This window comes from Pyxicephalus adspersus, chromosome 6 (genome assembly GCF_032062135.1).
Source record: "Pyxicephalus adspersus chromosome 6, UCB_Pads_2.0, whole genome shotgun sequence".
Lineage (NCBI taxonomy): Eukaryota > Metazoa > Chordata > Amphibia > Anura > Pyxicephalidae > Pyxicephalus > Pyxicephalus adspersus.
In genome coordinates, this window is record NC_092863.1 from 17,525,998 (window position 1) to 17,544,719 (window position 18,722).

The 18,722-nt window shown below is 38.9% G+C and overlaps 1 protein-coding gene across 2 annotated transcripts in view; it reads right to left on the bottom strand.

Moving 5' to 3' along the window:
* Positions 1 to 1,006: 1,006 nt before the first annotated feature.
* RARA (retinoic acid receptor alpha) overlaps positions 1,007 to 18,722 on the bottom strand; it is a 107,779-nt gene continuing 90,063 nt past the window's right edge. For both annotated transcript variants that reach the window (XM_072414813.1, XM_072414814.1), the window contains 6 exons: positions 16,655 to 16,796; positions 10,302 to 10,462; positions 9,319 to 9,495; positions 7,281 to 7,485; positions 5,244 to 5,402; positions 1,007 to 4,015 (listed from right to left, as the gene is read on the bottom strand). In XM_072414813.1, the coding sequence (XP_072270914.1) occupies positions 3,810 to 4,015; positions 5,244 to 5,402; positions 7,281 to 7,485; positions 9,319 to 9,495; positions 10,302 to 10,462; positions 16,655 to 16,796 (1,050 nt within the window). In that variant the 3' untranslated portion in view covers positions 1,007 to 3,809. The remainder of the gene's footprint in view (positions 4,016 to 5,243; positions 5,403 to 7,280; positions 7,486 to 9,318; positions 9,496 to 10,301; positions 10,463 to 16,654; positions 16,797 to 18,722) is intronic.

Here is an 18,722-nt window from a genome sequence, read left to right on the forward strand (position 1 = left end):
CAACACATTCCCTGAACACCTACAAGCTGATATTTCCAGATCTGCTAAAATCAGAAAAATAATCAACAATTTCCAGAGTTAACCATGTTACCATGGTCTCCCAGATCCGGATGAATCTTTGGTCTCACCATGCTAATAGTTGGCACACCACTTTCAAAGTTGAGTAGGATGTAAACTTATCACTCAGTGTCTACATTAAAAATTGATGGATTATCTGTAGATTTTTTTCCATCAAAACTTTAACACCTCAACACAATATTCCATTGTTCTGTTTAGGATTAAAAAAAAAATATATAGTCCTTTGGTCCTGATGACTATACGTGATCTTTCCAGATATAACTAAAAAGATCATGCTTAGATTTGTGGTTTGGGCTGCGAGCTTTTCAGCATTCCCTCTTACATCAAAATGCTGGGCATTTATTTAACCAAATCTATTAGAGGGAGACTGCAAAGAAAGAGAGGATGAAGCCAGAATCAGCTGTGAAGAAAACTCGGTAACCCCAGACCAGTCTTTCTTTAATTTAACATCAGGGAACGTTTTAAATAACTTTCAGGTCTTCAGTGAATCTGTGCTATAATTACTATATCCAGAGCTCATAGTATATTAAGTGTAGTGGTCACTGGGAAGAACGTGACGTGGCAACTGCCCTTAGCTTCTGACCCCTCTGGGGGGTTCACCGGCCAGATCCGCAGACCATGTCTCCCATACCTATCTCAGCCTCAGGACGGTAAGCACCCACTCTCCCATCGCAGGTCCGAGCCTGTGCCGGTTCTAGCATCATGACATCACTATGGGGGAAAGTTTCTTTTAGTGACACACGGCCCCCTGCTCATGCGCGGTCTGGAGCCCATAAGTTTGGTGGTCCGTAAGTCTGAAATGGTTGGCCACCACTGCTCTGGAGGAACCCCAGTTGAGAAAATCTGCAGCAGAAATTGGACCTCAGGTACTTTTATAACTGATTTCTCATGTTACTACTACAATCTCGAAAATAAAGTTCAACCAGAGTCAAACAAACAAGTTTGTTTTAATATAAAGATAAACGTTTGTGCAGAAGTTAGACAGAAAACTCGAGGAAAAAAATTCTTCAAAGTAAAACAAAAAAATCTTTTCCGTTCACATAAAAAAACTTTCACATCTCTTATTTTTTTTTTAAGTTTTTCTTTTTTTTGTTTTTCATTACCTTAGGGAAAACACCCCAACCCCCTTTCAAAATGAAAACTTTTTTTTTTTTATTTTTAGTTGTTTTCTGCTGGTGTGTATAACGTGTACAAACAGCAAGTTTCAGTGGGGGGTACGAGGTGGAAAGGGATGAAGGAGATTGCAGCTGTTTAGTGGTTAAAAGAAATAGGTTTAGACCAGTGATACGGTGCAGCTGGTATATCATGACAATATAGCTTTAAGCCCAATAAGTCGGCAAAAACACCAATCTTATTGGGCTAGCCAGGTCATTGCAGTACAGTTGTCCTAAGTGGTCAGCAGTGCAGGACTGACTCAACTACACTTTCCACTTCCATAAGGCACTCCAGCATAAAGCACTCTGCAATTAATGCAACTGCCAGGATTCTTGGACAAGGATGGCCCTCCCAACATAGCCACACCCACATCCATAACCACACCCACTTTGGGTTAAAATTCTACTGCTATAAGCTGGAGCTTTTGGCAACTAAGCAGGACGCAACTTGCGCTAAAACAAGAGTTTTTTTTAATAAATCTACTTTCGCAATTATGAATGTAAAATTCTTTACTGGTGACTAGAAATCCTGAATTAGTTACATGTGATGAATATTAGGAATGAAGATATAGGGTGCCACTGCTGACTACTCCATCTGAAAAATACTAGGCGAATGGTAGTCATTCAGATCCTTTACCCAAACCCAAAACAAATCTGCAGATAAAGATTCCACATTTCTTAACCTGCATTTTTGTTTTCAGATTTAGTAAATGTTTAGTAAATGGCCCCATTGGGCAGGCATAACAGTCAATAACTAGTATTTTCAGAACTGGGTCACCAGTGGCAGTTTCCATATTTCTGATAAATTTACCTTACAATATATGTAAAGCCCCACAAAAAAAGGAAACTTCAGTCTGTCTTTTGTTGTCAGCTGTGTTCTGCTTAGGAGATTCACTCTTTTTTCTTTGGGATCCTTGTCTTTAAAACAGAAAGTGATGCAAAAATCCAAATGTTTAGGGGAACATCCTCCAACAAGGTAACCCTTATTGAAAATCAAAAAAGGTTGCGTCTTTGAGACAAGAAGTGAATAGAACTCTCTCTTAGACAGTAAAAAAAGAAAACTTTGGCATTTTCCAAAGTCTATCTAAAACAGGAACAAACCCTCGTCTTTACATATTTATTTAAAGAATCAGTCAACTTCTGTTTGAGTTCCAGGCACCTAAGACCACCACCGGCCCCTTTAACACCCAGCCAAGGTCTGCACTCCCATTTTCTTAAGGTTCTACTAATATTTGCCAAATTCTGCATTTCTATTACAATATGGAAAATGAAGCAGAAAAACGGACTTTGTAGCTTCAATCAGCACTAATATAGGGCAAGTGAAGCGGTGTTGTGGCGATATATTATTACCTCTCGTATTTACTGCTGTACATAAGATATGAAGACCCCAAAAAGAACAATTACAAGGTTGTGGAAGTGGCAGGTGGATAGAGCTGGGAACTACCAGAGCTCCAAGAAATATAAAAAAAAAACAAAAGATGATTTAAAGTAGACTTAAAGCCTCATACAATGATTTTCCATTTTACACCCTGCTTCCTGCTGTCCTATACCTGCCCGTGTAATCTTACCTTTCAGGGGTTCCCTCCACCTGCTAACCTATCACACAACTGAGACAGTGACCATTGCAGTTGTATAGGCTAAAAGTCTATATACCAAAGGTTTTACTAGCAGTAGTGGGGAATGGAAAGTAAGTTAGCCTTGGATTTTTCCACTAAAAACTAAAATCGCTTTGGAAATAAGGAATCTTTACGTAACACAGTTATTTTCCTGGCCCATTAAAACAGTTTTAAGCAGGATACAAAAATGGTTTTTAAACATTGTATGTTTCCCTTCCAGCTACCAAGCAGCAACAATTACATTTCTAACTTTACACAATAGCACTTTAAAATATTTTAAAAAGGTGGGTTAACATTGGGAGAAACCTCTACAAAAATATATATTCTTTTGCACCAATTTATGTAAGAACCTAAATTTTTTCATTTCCCTTCCAGTTTCAAAACCCCAAATTGCTATTCCTATGGATATGAAAAAAGAACAACAGCTGTATTAAGAACAGAGTGCTTTTTGGGGTGCAAGCAATGGCAGTGCATGGAGTACGTGACCCAGTACAATCCCCCCCCCCCCCCCCAATGTGAAGTGGTTTGATTGACAATGGTCACAGCTCTCTGGTTGGAGCCCAGTCCTTTGGCGCCCCCCACCCTCCCTACACAATCACACGGCACAGTGTGAGAGTTTGCTCAGTCTTAGGCTTTGCTTTGAGTCTGTTCTCATTCCAGTGGGTGTGAGAAGTCCAGGCACAGGTTGAATTGTAAAGAGATAAGTGGAGAGGCAGATATTTGTCCGTTATGATATGCAGCTATCTCCACGCTGGCTTATCCCAACCCTTGCAGAGACTAGTCCAGACCAAGTTACAGTGATGCTTCACTGTTGAGGTCGAGTGCAGAATGAAAGGTAAAGCCAGGGAAGGACAGCATCATCCAATATGAGGCCAGATGAACTAGGTGAGACGTGAGGGAGGGATGAAGTGAGTGCGCTGGTGAAGTCTCCATCGCCTTATTCCCACAGCCTGCTGGGAGGTCAGGGCGAGTGTGTAGAGGGACTGCTGTGAGTGGAACTGGGAGAAAGACTTGGGCTGCAGCTTCCTGGGGGAACAGGGGTAGGTGGCAGATTAGGAGATTCAGCTGCTAAGGTGTCCATGCCTTCAGAATTCTCCAGCATCTCCTGGATGAGAGGAGGCATAGATCCTGGGATTTCCATCTTCAAAGTGATCACACGTTCAGCACCTAAGTCAATAAAAGAAACCACAGTCAGATTTTTGAGGTTTACTATGTTTTCCTTGAATTTCAACTTGCACCATGTTTTTATGAAATATACCATTTAGAACCCTAATTAGAAAGGAGTTAGGCCAAGGTCTGGCCCACTTCAGGGGAAAGTAAAAGACTGGGTCTGGAGATTAAGATATAAAAACCCATGGCAAAAAATGGAAGAAAAATAACTTGTACACAACATTTACCACATATTGTTCAAGTTAGAGCTAAACTCTGTATTACCAGCTTTCCCCAGTCAATGTTTTATACTGTATCCATACCAATCTTTTAGATAAACCCCAGGATATCAGTGGAAATGGTTAACATCAACTTTCATTTTAACACAAAGCTTTTGAGAATGATTTTTAATCAGCATACTCTTAGAGGCAAATGAAACGGAAAATTATTATGTTTTTTAGTCAAGCAACGAGGATGATTCTCATGAGAATTTTGTTCAGGATAACAACAACTGAAACCCAATAATGGAATGGCATGAACCACAAATATTTGCTGGCCTACTTCTGAGACCAGAAAGCATATTTCATTAACTCCTGTCTACATACTGTAACATGTTCCTTGGTTGTCCTGATCCCATAATAACTCTCTGAACTAAAGTTCTGTAGTGAAATGTACTAGAAGCGGAGTTGCCCGTAGAGGAGAAGGCTCTTTGGTATAGACCGACTTCCACTGGAGAAATTGATGCAGAGATCTTGTTTGTCTTTTTCTGAATAAAATAGCAACTTCATCAATTTATAGCTTATGGGTCATGAATGTCTGTAGTGCCTTTTATAATAAAAGCATTTGCTTTAAGATTTTTAAAAGAGGACCTAAGCCCTTCTAAAATTAAACAAGTCTCCTCTCGCACTACTCAAAATATGAACACTCCTAAAATAGTTGCATGTGTTTGGAACATTTCTAAGCACAAACTGGGCAATGCTCCCTTTTCACTGTCCCAATGCAGATCAGGGCCCGTGTGAAGTAGAAGCAGCTAATAATATGCCCTGATTCATATCAGTCCTGCCCCAGTACTAGGACAGAACCAGGAATCATTCTGTTACTATTAACTACAGGAATCCCAAATCCTGCTAACTGGTATTTAGGAAGTGCCAGTATTACATTGTAATGAGGGGCATCAGAGAAGTGCAAAACTGAAAAGTAGGGCTTAAGTTCAGATTAATATTTTGCAGCCAATATACATGCTTACCCTTGGCACTGATACTTCGCAAATCTGTGATCTTCATCAGCATTTTGGGGAACATGTGCGGTTTTTTAGGTCGTCTCCTCCGGACATAGATCTTAAGCGCTTCCAGTAGAGGTTCCTGTAACTTGTCCACCTTGTCTGGCTGTTCCAGGTCCTGCCGATCTGATAAGATACTCTGCATTGTTACAATATGCTCCTAACATCAGAATAATAAACATTTATCACAAAGCAAATTATGTTACAATAGCAGGTTTGTTTAGGTAAACTTTAAATGTAGGGCTGACCACCGTGTGGCGCTGGCGATTCAACTGGTGCTTACATGGTATATAAATGCCCTGCTGAGTCCCACCCACAGCTCTGGTCTCTGCACAGGCTAAATACAGCAAAATAATACCACTAAAAATAATAATACCACTGCTCTTTTTAATATTAATAATTAGTATTTATATAGCAGCCACATATTACACAGTGCTTCACAAAGTCCATTCACTAGATGTCCCTCAAAAGGGGTCACAATCTAATGTCCTTATAGTCTAAGGTCAGAATAACCCTTTTCTCAAAATGTAAATGCTTAAACCAAGACACATCACATGATTAATTGTTAACTACAAAACCCAATCACAGAGGAAAAGCCTTTGTAAAACATTTATAAATTTGTTGCAATGACAAATGTTGAAACTTTTAAAGCAGCAGTCTTGTTAAAAGAGTCGTTGTGCGCCAGACAGGCAGGAATAACTCAGCAGATGCTGACTGCATGGAATATAAAGGGACATTATGCAATTAAAGGACAGAGCAGACAATGCTTGCTTTGTAAATCTACACTAATTATCGAAAATTAATTACGGGAAGAACTGTGGAATGGTTTTCACTTTTGCCCTTTGCATTTAATATAACAATGATTATCGGGAGCAACAGCTTTGGGATATAAATGCTGTAGACCACACTGATCTAGTCCTTGTGAGTTGGGATTTCTGTTTGCAATGTAAGAAAACAGACAGCCATTCTCTAATTTATAATTACGTGTCATTTTTTTAATAAAAAAATGCACACAAATGAATGTTAGTGACCATTAAAGGTTACGTTGAATGTTTTCTATGCCCAATGCAGTGTTGTGTTAAGACTACAGGAACAAATACAATATATACACAGTGAGTGTATATATCTCTATCTTTTGTTATCACATTCCTTTAATACTGATAGGCATGTAATACCAGACACTGCACTTATAATATTTTTCAACTTGTACTTTAGACCTATTGACCATTCAAATAAAATGTATACATTGCAAAAATAATTGGACTTTCCAAATAAAGGTGCTTTCTGGCTTTAAAATAGAACCAAAGTTAATAAAGACCCATAAAGAATGCAAACACCACTAACCTACTAACAAGGCCTGCCTAAAGCCAGGCAGGGTTCATAGCGTGCAGCATCCCCATATTTATAAAGGGAAAAACTAGGAGCAAGTATGGGTTCATATTCTTCTTTATTACCTTACTGAAATGCATCTCAATCCCATCAACTAAGGTGTGGTTATTTTACAAGCCCAAAGCGTTTTTTACTAAAGGACAAAGCCTTTTTGTGTACTAAATTGCTTCTAAAGTCATAACATGTTTCCTATTTTTGGATAGAATGGGTAAACCCTGGTGGATGCTCACAACACAAAATACCTTGGGGTCTGTCTACATTAGCCTGGTATTTGGCAGTGCTTTAACATCAGTCGCCAATTCACACTCTGTTGGGGCAGTGCATATATTTATGAGGACTACCAAGCACACCCCACTAGACCAAAATTGTGTATGCATTGTCAACATGTGCGGTAATGTGCAATACTGTGCACCCCAGCAATGAGCATTACCACAGTGCAAAAATATGAAAACCGGTGACTGTACAAGGCTATCCAACCCAACTAAACCTGGCTATCCAACCCAACCTGGGAGTACCCATAGTACCATCCAAAATATTTTTTGCATAAAAAAGGGGTTAAAACTTGAGCCTAATGCACTGAACAACTTTGTCTGCTAGATGATGCCATATCCTTACCTCCAGAGATGAGGCAAATGGCGCTCAGGAGACCAGTCTCTGCATCGTCCATTTCTAGCGGTAGCAGCTGATTGGCGAAGGCAAAGACTAAATCCGTGAGGGGTCCAAACCCAGCATTGTGCATCTGCGTCCTATTAAGTGTGAGACCATCTGAGAAAGTCATGGTGTCTTGTTCAGGGGTATAACGTATGCAAATTCGTAAGATCTGAAAAACAAAACAATCAACTGCCATTTAGTTGAAAGATGATGACAATAAGGAGTTTCCAAAGGAAAAAAAAATTTTATTGTGTTAAAGGTTTGCGTGTACAAATAGACTGCTGACTTTTAACTTGTTCATAAAACTGTCCAAAATCTTTAATCAGCTTTTAACAAAAATAGCACTGGTTGCATCTCATAACTGAGCATTTGTACAACCCAATATATGCTTTATCTTAGAAAATGTAACTGCTGAGAGGGAAAAAAAACTAAACTGGCCATATTATTATCCAACCAATTCTACTGAGCGCCCACAAATATACAGGTCAGTACCAATTCTGACAGCCATCAACCTTGAGACTGATTTAGCAAGCTTGGAAAAAGGTAACTTGGGATTTGTATTACTACCCCTGCTGTTTTCTAAGCTCCTTATCTAAAGGCTGTTCTTGTTTTACATGCTCTTTGGTCAAATAAACCTCCCTTATTGTTTAGATGTTCCCTACATATGAATGTATCTATGTTTAAAGCTCCTGAACAGCTATATGGGCCAATGCTGAAGATGGGTTGGCGGAAATGCACAGGCAAGGGAAAGCAGTGAGCAGATCAAGGCATTCAAAGTTTTATCCATGAACACTAATATTTAAGCTGAATGTAGACTATAGCTGAGTAGGCATCTTTAACTCTAACTTTATCTTTGGAATACAACAGGAATTATCATTTCCTGGTGGGACTGGCCACAGCCCAAAGCCAGTGCTACAACCCAAAATTCTGGGAGAAAAATAAGTATAAAGATCAGATAACAAAAATGAAAGAATTGGTAAACTCTAATGCATAAAAGGTTATACACAGAAATTAAGAGAGTACAGTACAGAGTAATGGTGTCTCTCCTTACCTCTTGTCCATACACTGCACTAATCTACAGAATAAGACATTTAGAAGGAAGACATGTGACTCACTATGCAGCTGCCCGTATGTCAGGCCAATGACGTCTGCTTATTATGCCCTTAGGAGATGAAGATCAAAGTGTACAAACAGCATTATGGAAGACAGAACTATATCTGCTCATCCTCTTCTGCCTGGAGATGACCATTTGTTCTTTCATTACAAGGAGTGCAGCTTTTGTCCAGCAGCGTATATGGCGTGCTTAGGAAGTGGAGTAGTCTTGTATATGGCAAATGGTCGTTTACAAACAATCATGCACATCATTGTGCAGTTACACCAAAGAGGAAGACACACGTTCCTTTGTGCTAAGACAGTTCCATGTGGTTTGAACATGTTTACAGGCAACCTACAATCTATTTTAAAGTTTTGTTTTAAACATATGATGTCTGTAATTAGAAAACTAAAATTTATATATTTAGTTATTAAGGCTACGTACACACGTCTAATGGTTCTCGTCAGAAAATCGGCTCAGGGCTGATATCCGACGAGAATCTAGCGTGTGTACAGCGCCCGTCATCTAAACGTCCGTCCTGGCGGATCCACGGACGATGAATCACGAACAATCCTAATAAAAGTGACGAGGGAGAGCGCGTGGCGGAGTGCCGCTAAATTGTTCTCCCCCTCCCCTTTCCATCTATGTATGTACAGCACTCATTTATGCATCACGCAGTTCTTGGTCATTGGAAAGGATAGTGAAAGATCCTTTCCAACAACAATTATTGCAAGTGTATACCCAGCCTAAGTTAAAAAGAGTTCACCCAGGAAAGAAGTAAAGTCTTAGCTCTATCCATTTGTACTCATAAGTTACATACCCTACCAGGATGAATCAAATATTGGCCATTTCTTTTATTCAGGGAACAAGCTCACATGAGAACATAATTTTGTAAGCAAAAAGAATGACCAAGATGTCCAGGCAGGCGGCTTTGAGGAGGGTGATTTGATCAGCGATGGTGAGAGTGGTGAATCCCGGTAACTGTTTGGCAAATTCCACTGTCTTGATTATACATTTGGTGGAGAGTTCACTGAACTTGTCCCAGAGGTCGATATCTAGCGAGACTCTCTGCTCTGAACTGAAATTCTAGAAAAACAAAAATAAAAACATATTAGTATGTGTCAAATTTTTTTTTACTACTCATGGTTTACAATAGCTTCTTTTTCAGGATACCCTCGACCTCCTTTATCTGGCCTACACCTTAGTTATACCTACGTCTGTTCACATTGCCTTATACCCAATTTGACTCTTTATTCAAAACCACTGTGACTTGCTGACATCATAGTGTGGTTGACCACTTGCAGCCTTTACTTGCCCAATATGAGAAATGCCCATGAGCCAGTAAGGCTTTCCTAAGAGGCAGACAGAGCAAAGCTCTTTAAAAGAAATTCATTCACAGCTGCAAACCTCAAGAAAAGTAGAAAGCCAGTAATTTGCACCACCATGGTCTGCTTAGGTGAAATATGTTTTAAAACTACCCTGTCTTTCACATAAGATAATGCATACATGAATGGAAGCAGAAGCCACGGTTGACCCATCTAATGGCAGGTGAAGTAGTGACCTCTGCTCTCGGGCTGTTCATTTCAAATCTAATCTTCCTGTGCAGCAGAAACCATGAAATTCTGAGGCACTGGACATGTAATGATCCAGCATAGGATCCCAGAGAAGATTTGTTAACCAAACATAAATTCTGCCTTCGTATATGCTTTATCAATTTGAGAAGGTTGGGCAGTCGAGCAGTTTAATATGACAAATTCTAGAAGACCACAAGGATTTGTGAAATATGCTGACTTTTTTTTACTTTTGGGCACTACACCAGTAATGATGGAATATCCTGCATTGAAGGTGGTTTTGTAGGAAATACTACAAGATTATGGGGAAAAAAAACTTACTGTAGTGTATTTCCCTAGCTGGCAAAGTGAAGGGAAGGTTTCCTGGTGAGCTTTCCGTACTCTCTCAATCAGATTTTCAGTCTCGGGGCTTAGGACATAGCTCTCTGTGATTTCGGGTTTTGGGGGTTCCTTCTTTTTCTTGTTGCGGTCATTCCGTACAGCTGTATAGACAGAAGATATGGTTCTGTTAAAACATGACTATATCAAACAGGTGATCAATGGCTGTAGAATCCCACAGTGAAGTGTTTATGATAAGTCATCTAGTGTCACCAGTTACAAGATGAGATTATCAGAACTGGATGTTATCCGATATAAATAGACACTGCTGTAGAATGAGAACACAGCCCAACCCATGACAGCTCATGCCATGAACAGCTAAGAGTCTTGCAGGGACATTATGCCAGAACTTTTATACACTTTACAACAATGGGCATTCTCATGACTGGTGATTTTTCCTGCAAAATCTACAGACTGAAAATAGTTACAATATGTATGTATAGTTTGTACATAAATCCATTGTACTTATATAGGTATTTGATCATTAGTTATGCTTTGCAATGATTGTAATACTTCATCTGCTTAGATTTATGGGAGGCAATGCAACAGTGATATACAAAGAGCCACTAGCGGAGAAATCCATATACTCAAAGATGTTATGAACACTGTTAACACGCGAGAGTCACTTCATAAATTTTTTCATTCTAAATGGTACAACACAACCCATTGAAGGGATACAAAAAAAAGTGAAACCCTTTTAACATGTTTCTTCGGGTAGATTTATGCGGGAGGAAGCTTACAGGCTTTTTGATCTTTTTATACGCCATTATCTGACTTGATTTTGAGTTGCTAGATTACAGAGACTTTGGTGATGAGATCTAGTCTTTTAGGACTGGTCCTGGCCTTTTAAGGGTCCTCTTGGTGGTGGTCCAGTGATAAATTCCGCAAAGAGGGGTGTCACATAATGACCATGGCAGAGAAAAGTTTTATAATTGCAGCTAAAGTTACTTTTGTGGAATGGCAATTCAGTTTAAGTAATAGGGCTTTAAAAAATGGTAAATGTGTATGACTGATGATCCACCTTAACAAATATGGCTGACTATGAGGTAAAAAGTACAGCTTGTCACCACTTAGCATTATATGGCATAAAGTATTTCCTGTGATTTAGAATCAAAACGCCATTGTGTTATATCGCACTGTTAAGCTTGCAATAATTATCATTAGAAAACGAACGACTAACGATTATGCACGATTATTTTGAACGATCGTATTGTGCACAATTACATGTACATGTTGTAACGTTCAAATATAATCCACCAATGATGTACACACGCTAGAGATGATCGTTTGAACGATGCAGGAAGTGACATGTAAAGGAGAAAGTTTACTGCAAAAACATCCACGATCACTAAACGAGCGTACACACAATAGATAGTGATCATCGCTCAATCAGATCTGCCGGAACAGTCGTCCGTTTCCAGCGTCAATCCTCGTTCGTTGGCGTCGTTGTGCACTTTTTTGTTAACAATTATTGGAGGATCGGTCGTTAGTCATTGGTTTCCAGCAATAATTAATGCAAGGGTGTACGCAGCTTTATCCACATACACGTAAGCTGCTTATAATGATTGATATCAGTAAAAGCAAAAAGCATGTGGCAAAGGAGATAAAACAAAAAAATGATTCTGTGGAAATAAAAAGATGACTAATGTTATCACAAAGTGCTTATCAGTTATGCATGTTATCAAATCTATAGCATGGGCTTTCAGGCTGCCTTTACTGGAGAGAACTACTTCATTTCACAGGATGCACTGCCTGAAAGTCCCCATTTGTACTCATTGTTCTAGTAAAGGCGGCATCAATAGCAGTTTAAATTGCTCGCCAGAACAACCTGTACTGATGAGTCTCAAAAGGCAGATAGAGATCAGTCAGCAGGTGGGTGTTGTTTGTCAGCAAAAGCCTAGTCATGCTCTAAAAACCTCAGGATAAAGAGAGCTGGCGCGAAAAAGTCTATTACTCAGGCGTTTTGTGCAAAGACACAAAAACTTCTGGATAATATTGGGCATATCGAATAAGGTAGAAACATAAAAGGACTACATGACAAGAATGCAACATATTAGGTGGTGATCTAACTAAAACTGGCCATACCATAGCCCATGGGTGCCCAACCAGAGCAAACAATTGATACCTTCTTGATATCAGTTTTTACCTGGTTACCACAATGTTCACCCAGCCAAGAAGATAATATAGCCAGGAGCACTTGTTAACAACTGCCAGCCAACAGCAACATTCACCATACATTACCAGTCAGCACTTCAGGATGAATATCGACTGGTTGATGGATGCATGACTGTAAGTAAAGGATCAATATCAAGGAGATATCAATTCTTGACACCAGTGGTGCACCCATCGACCAAGGTATGGCTCAAAAATGATGAAAGAACGGACATTCACAATCAATGTTACTAAAATTATGGCAATTTTCAGCCCTGTGTCATGAGCACTGCTATTGTTTTCTGTCTATCGTGCAATTTTCACTTAACTTCACATATTTACATTTTCTTTGTTTTAAATAAATAATAAAAATAATCCAACTGGGAGAGCAAGTTCCTTATACAAAAAACATGGCAGATGACCAGCTCTGTGCAAATTTATCACAACAATAAAATAAACGGTGACTGAGCCTTTAATGAACATGACTGTACAATTCACAGTACAAATATAGGATTGAGTTTTTAGATATCAGCTACTTATAGTGTTATAAAAGCCCAAAATAATAAATACATTATATATCTTCCATCTGAAACATACATATTTTATTTGGGCAAACTGTATTTGCCACACGTATTGCTGCTTGCTTAGCCCAGTTATACACACACTCACACACACACATATATATATATATGTATACATATATATGTGTGTGTGTATAACTGCTGCTAAGCATCAATATGTGTGGCAAATACAGTTTGCCCAATTGAAATGTGTATGTTTCAGATGCAAGATTTTAAAAGAGAAAAGAAGGTGCCTAAACTAAAACTAAAAGTGAAGATTTACTATAGTATAGGAAACATCTAAAAAATGTGTTTTAGTAGTAACCAAAAATGTACCCTTTGTACCCAGAAACAAAAAGCAGTATACTTCCTGATATGTAAAAGTCATAAACACTTCTGTGCCTCATAGCAGTATGTCTCTATCTTGAGATCCAAGGCCCTGACGCTCACTGTTTTGCTTGCTGGAGGCTTAAGCCGCATACACACGTGCAATAATAGTCGTTGGAAAGGATCTTTCACGATCCTTTCCAACCAATAGCACTGCACGATGCATGAACGAGTGCTGTACATACAGCACCGTTCTGCTTTATGGAGAGGGGAGGAATGACAGAGCAGCACCCTGCTGTGCTCTCTCCTTCTTCCCTTGCATTAGGATCGTTTGTCGTCCATCAATCCGCCGGGACGGTCTTTTGGATGATGGACATCAGAAGCTGTACACACGCCAGATTCTCGCCCGATATCAGCCCTGAGCGGATTATCGGGCGAGAACCGTTGGACGTGTGTACGTAGCTTTAGACATAAGGAAACAAGTGCCTGCTTCTATCAAGATGGCCACATAGAACAAGGCTTGGGAGACATGGTATGTAAGTAATGTGGAAAAAAATATCAAATGCCATGAGACCATAGGCAACGCCCGCAACTAATTTTGATTTTGTTTGGGCTCAGCTTTCAGAGTGTAGTTCTTTCAATGTTGCATTCCAATAAATGTATCAATTATATTTAATATATGAATTAATTTACATTGTATGTTTCAAAATTATCTTACACATTTAATTTCAACCCGAGCTGTCCAGCCAAGCAAATGATGGGCACACACAGCAATGGGTGTACAGTGCTCATCGATTCCAATGTCACTGTAAAAATTCAAACAATCAGGAAAAATTGTTTACAACAACATTAAAGTGTGTTCATAGCCCAGAGAGCACAGCTGCTGAATTGGCTAGTGCAGGGTAACGGAGGTGAAGCCAGCGCTAACCCATTGTTCTCTGCAGGAGAAAAATGACCTTATGACAGGGACATATTTAATGGATAAAAGGTCAGTCAAGCTAAAGAGAAAACTGACCCCATGACAAGGATATATTATACTGGTTTAAAAGGTCAGCTTTACTAAAGAAGAGCTGGCATTATGGTAGGAATGTGCTTAATGGGTTATAGAAGCAATTTCACATACAAAGCATTAGGCAATTGGCAGCTCTCTAATGGGACATAGTGATAAATTACATAACATTATTTAATTAGGTGACTACATTTTCCCTCTATAGCTGAACATTTACATTGTTAATTAAAAAAATGAATAAATCTGGTCCTGGCAATGGGTTAGCAAGTTTCTGCGCTGTAAAAAAAATTAAGCAAAGCACAAAGTCAGCTCCTTAACGTTTACACTAAAAATGCTTCAAATAAAATGTCAGTAATAATTTTGATAGACCGAGACATTCATTTATTATCGGAGGGATGTTTCTATTGTGCAATACAAGATTTTATGGGGGGACCAATATCACATGAGGGGGGCTCACATATATATGTATGTATAATAAACTCCTGAACATACAGCCCAGACAAAGATCAGAACCAGGAATAGAAGAAAGAAGATGGTGGCTTCCGCAATGGAATAGGGACAAATAAGTGGATTTAAAAAATTGTGAAAAGGCAGGTAAGGTTATTTTATTGCAGAAGGGACATCGCAATGAAGGACCTGCCTGGTAAGGGTTTAGTTCCACTTTGGTTGTGTTGTATTTCCAAGTAGAACTGTCAACACCAACTGTAAAAAAGCAATGACTTGAGTCTTCAAAAGCCAGATTTTGCAAACATTTTTTAGTATTTTCCTAAAGGACGGAAGTAATTTAGAAGGTCGGTTTATAAATGTTCAGAACTTGCTTGCATGAAAATCCTATCCAGTTTCAGCCCTTAAGGATTGGATTTGGACAGCCCTGCTATACAGCATTTGTACTCTTGGTTCTAGGCACGATGAAGAAGCCCTAATTTTGGATCACTGCAGATATCTTGTGACAAGGCAGTACAGCCAAAGAAAACTGAGATTTATTTACTTTAAGATGTTAACACCAGCCACATCTAACCTTTAAAGTAGAGCTCTAGTTAAATATACAGAACACATTCTGACATGACCTGCCCAACCATTTTTACTTCTGTTTAGCAACTATAATGTTTCACTAACACCTGATATACTATATTGACTAATTAATCTGGTGACTAATTATGCAAAACAAGTTAAGTGACCCTGCTATCATCTCCATTTAAAATTTGGCTGTGCTGAGGATTCTGAGTAACTTTTTTTTAGTTTATATTGGCATGGTTTTGACCATTTAAAGTTTTATATTGCTGGCTGTGCCTCTGCTGGGTTTCCATTTCTCCTGGTCACCAAAAGGGAAAATATTGAATGGGGGGTAAACTTATGGCCTCACTTTACGAAAATTACAATTCTTTTGATTAACTTTTTGATTTGACACAGATCTATGGTTTTGTATTGTTATGGAGGCTTGCAATACTAGCTGGGAATTTTCTATACTGTATTTGCTTTCTCCCCTGAATCCTGTTGAGCCGAAATGCCTGGAGCTGCCCACAAGCAGAAGATTCTGCTTAATCCAGCCAAATATGTCCTGAATACAACACCAGCATTCAACCTAATTCAGTACTCAGATGCTAATAAGCTAAAAAAAAAAAAAAAACACTTGCTGGCATCTAAACTAAAATATAAGTTATGGATGGATTGACCCTTAAAGTGGAACAAAAGTCACCAATTTAAAAATATACCAAAATAAAGTTCAAGTTACAAATGTTGAATAAGTATTATAACATTTGTGTTTTCTGCAATATTTTCATATAAATTTTGTCTATTGCTGCATGCACAGTGCATTCTATAATCAGGCCCTGCCTTTGGTGATAATTGGGGCCAGTTTGTTGATGTCAGACGGGTGTGACGGCTGGTCATATGTGTTGCACACATGGCAACTGAAGATCTAGAGTATCCTTTCTCAATATTTTTAACATAGGGGAACTCTTCAAATAAACTTTCAGGTCCTCAGGGATCCCCTGCTATAAATACTATTTTCCAAAGCTCACAGTATATAAGCGTGGCGATCATTGTAAAGAATGGCTCTTTCATTGTGCACTAATGGGAAGAATGCCATCCTTGCAACTAGCTAAAAAGTTAACTGGCGTCAGTGGTAACCAATTCTTATTGTTCAAGGAACCTCTATCAATCTCAAGAACAACCCAATAAAATCCCTGTGTCCTATAAAATAATTTGAACACGAAGAAAGATCAGTCTATAAATTATATAACACTTACATTCTTTGGACATGCCAACCTCGAAGCATTTCTGTAACCGGCAGTACTGGCATCGGTTCCTCGTCACCTTGTTTATAATGCAGTTCTTGTCCCGGTGACATGTGTACACCATATTTTTCTGTATGCTACGCCGGAAGAAACCCTGCAGGGAGAAATGCCACAAGCAATGACTACACGGTATTATTTACATGAATTACATTTCTATCAGGCAGATAATACATGTGCATGAGGATGGAGTGAGGATTTTTAGCCACTGTACACTACCTAAATGGCAAAATAAAAGCTACGCTATCTCATCCTTTATCTGTTTCTTCAACATAAACGGGTACTGGATGCTTGTACTCCCCTGCAATACTGTGGTTCCTTCTATGACTTCCTTCCTATATAGCGATAAAGGAGTCAAAAGTGGAATTCATTGTACATGGTGGGGGACACAGGCATCCAACAGGCCAAGTGTCAAATGCCAAAGACAATGCCAACAGAGTCTTCAGCTATGAAACAGGAAGAGAGGTAAGAGCCAGAGACCTGAATATAACAGCTCTTCTCCTATAGAGTGCCATATTGTTTTTTGTTTCAGGGACCTGAAAGAATCTCTTTGAAGTGAACCTTAGTGACCTCAAAAGTCCGCATGCCTAAATTCCTGACATGCCAAAATATATAGCAACATTATCATTTTTCAAAAATGTTCATCGTTATCATTAAAATCTGTGCCTGAGATCAGGTCAAATAATTTTGCCTAGGCAGAGAAGGAGAAAGCAGTCTTCTTTACTGCAATAATTAGATTGCAACATTGTAATTGTGTAGAAAGTTACAGGGTGGGACAATGCAGCAAGGGCTGAATAAATAATAGCTGCCTGAGACATGATCCTGATCTTCTTCTATCATGTGTACAGTGGACATAGTTTAGCAATAAACTGCAGATCACTAAGTGACTGAGCACGACACAGCGGGTTGCCTACTACCTCCACAGAACTTAACAGCGCTGTGTGCCCAGCACTTGTTCATTTTACTCAAGCTGAAATGACCAAAAAAGAAATTTATTGTCTGTATGCAGTGTTAGACATTTGAGAACACAGCAAAAAAACTGCAGACACCAGAATTCCACCATTTCATCCAGGAAGTAGATGCTGACCCTGGGTCATACTTGAACAAAGACTGCACTATCATATCCTTTTGGAAAGTAAAGCAGATGAAGGCAATATCAGGGGGAATGGGGGTACAAGTTCTGTTTTCACTATTAGAGGTAGAAAAAATACCTGGAAATTCTACAATGACATAATATTTAATATAAAAAATGAAATGTCAGGCTGGGTGCATGACTAGTACTAATAAATGAATTCCAGACAACATTTTTTTACTGCTTTAAGTGACTTCTGAAGAATATTAATATAGATTGTCAGGCTTGAACAAAGCCAGTGAAAGGATAACTAAAGAACTAGAATCTATTGCAGCTCCCCAATCATTGGATGCTTTTGTTTTCTATATCGGGCCAAAAACATTTTCAGCAAGCACAAAAAATGTTGACCTCGCTAGAAAAATCTTCTAGTAACTTACTGTGTGACCTGAACCAGATACATTAAAACAATTTTATCTTCCTAGCTACAAACCCCCAAGACCCCAAATGTCATGGGGATTTACAAATTTCAGATACGTTAAAGGTCTGGGTGACAACGTTTGCAGTCTGGGTGACAACCATGGCTCCCTCCATACATAAAGTGATGGAGCGATTGTAGCCACCTAAGGACAGGAAGTGTGTTATATCAGAAGAACTACTAGTGAAAATTAAAAAAAGTAGCAACTGTCCAGCAGCAACACAGACAAAAATACATTTCTTTCTTTGTAGAGGGAGACATGGAAGATTTGTCCCTGTTGTCATCTGTCTAATGGAGTTCTGTAAAAACCCAAACCCAACAAAAGCTTTGCACTTGATACTTTAAGCCTGAAAATTCCTAAATAAGTTGAATGGCTGGCTCAACTCAGGAAATGTTTTCACCAAAAAATGGTCCCATATCTTTTAAACTAAATGAAGTCTAAAAAACTTTCTTCTTTGTTAACCAGAATGATTGTT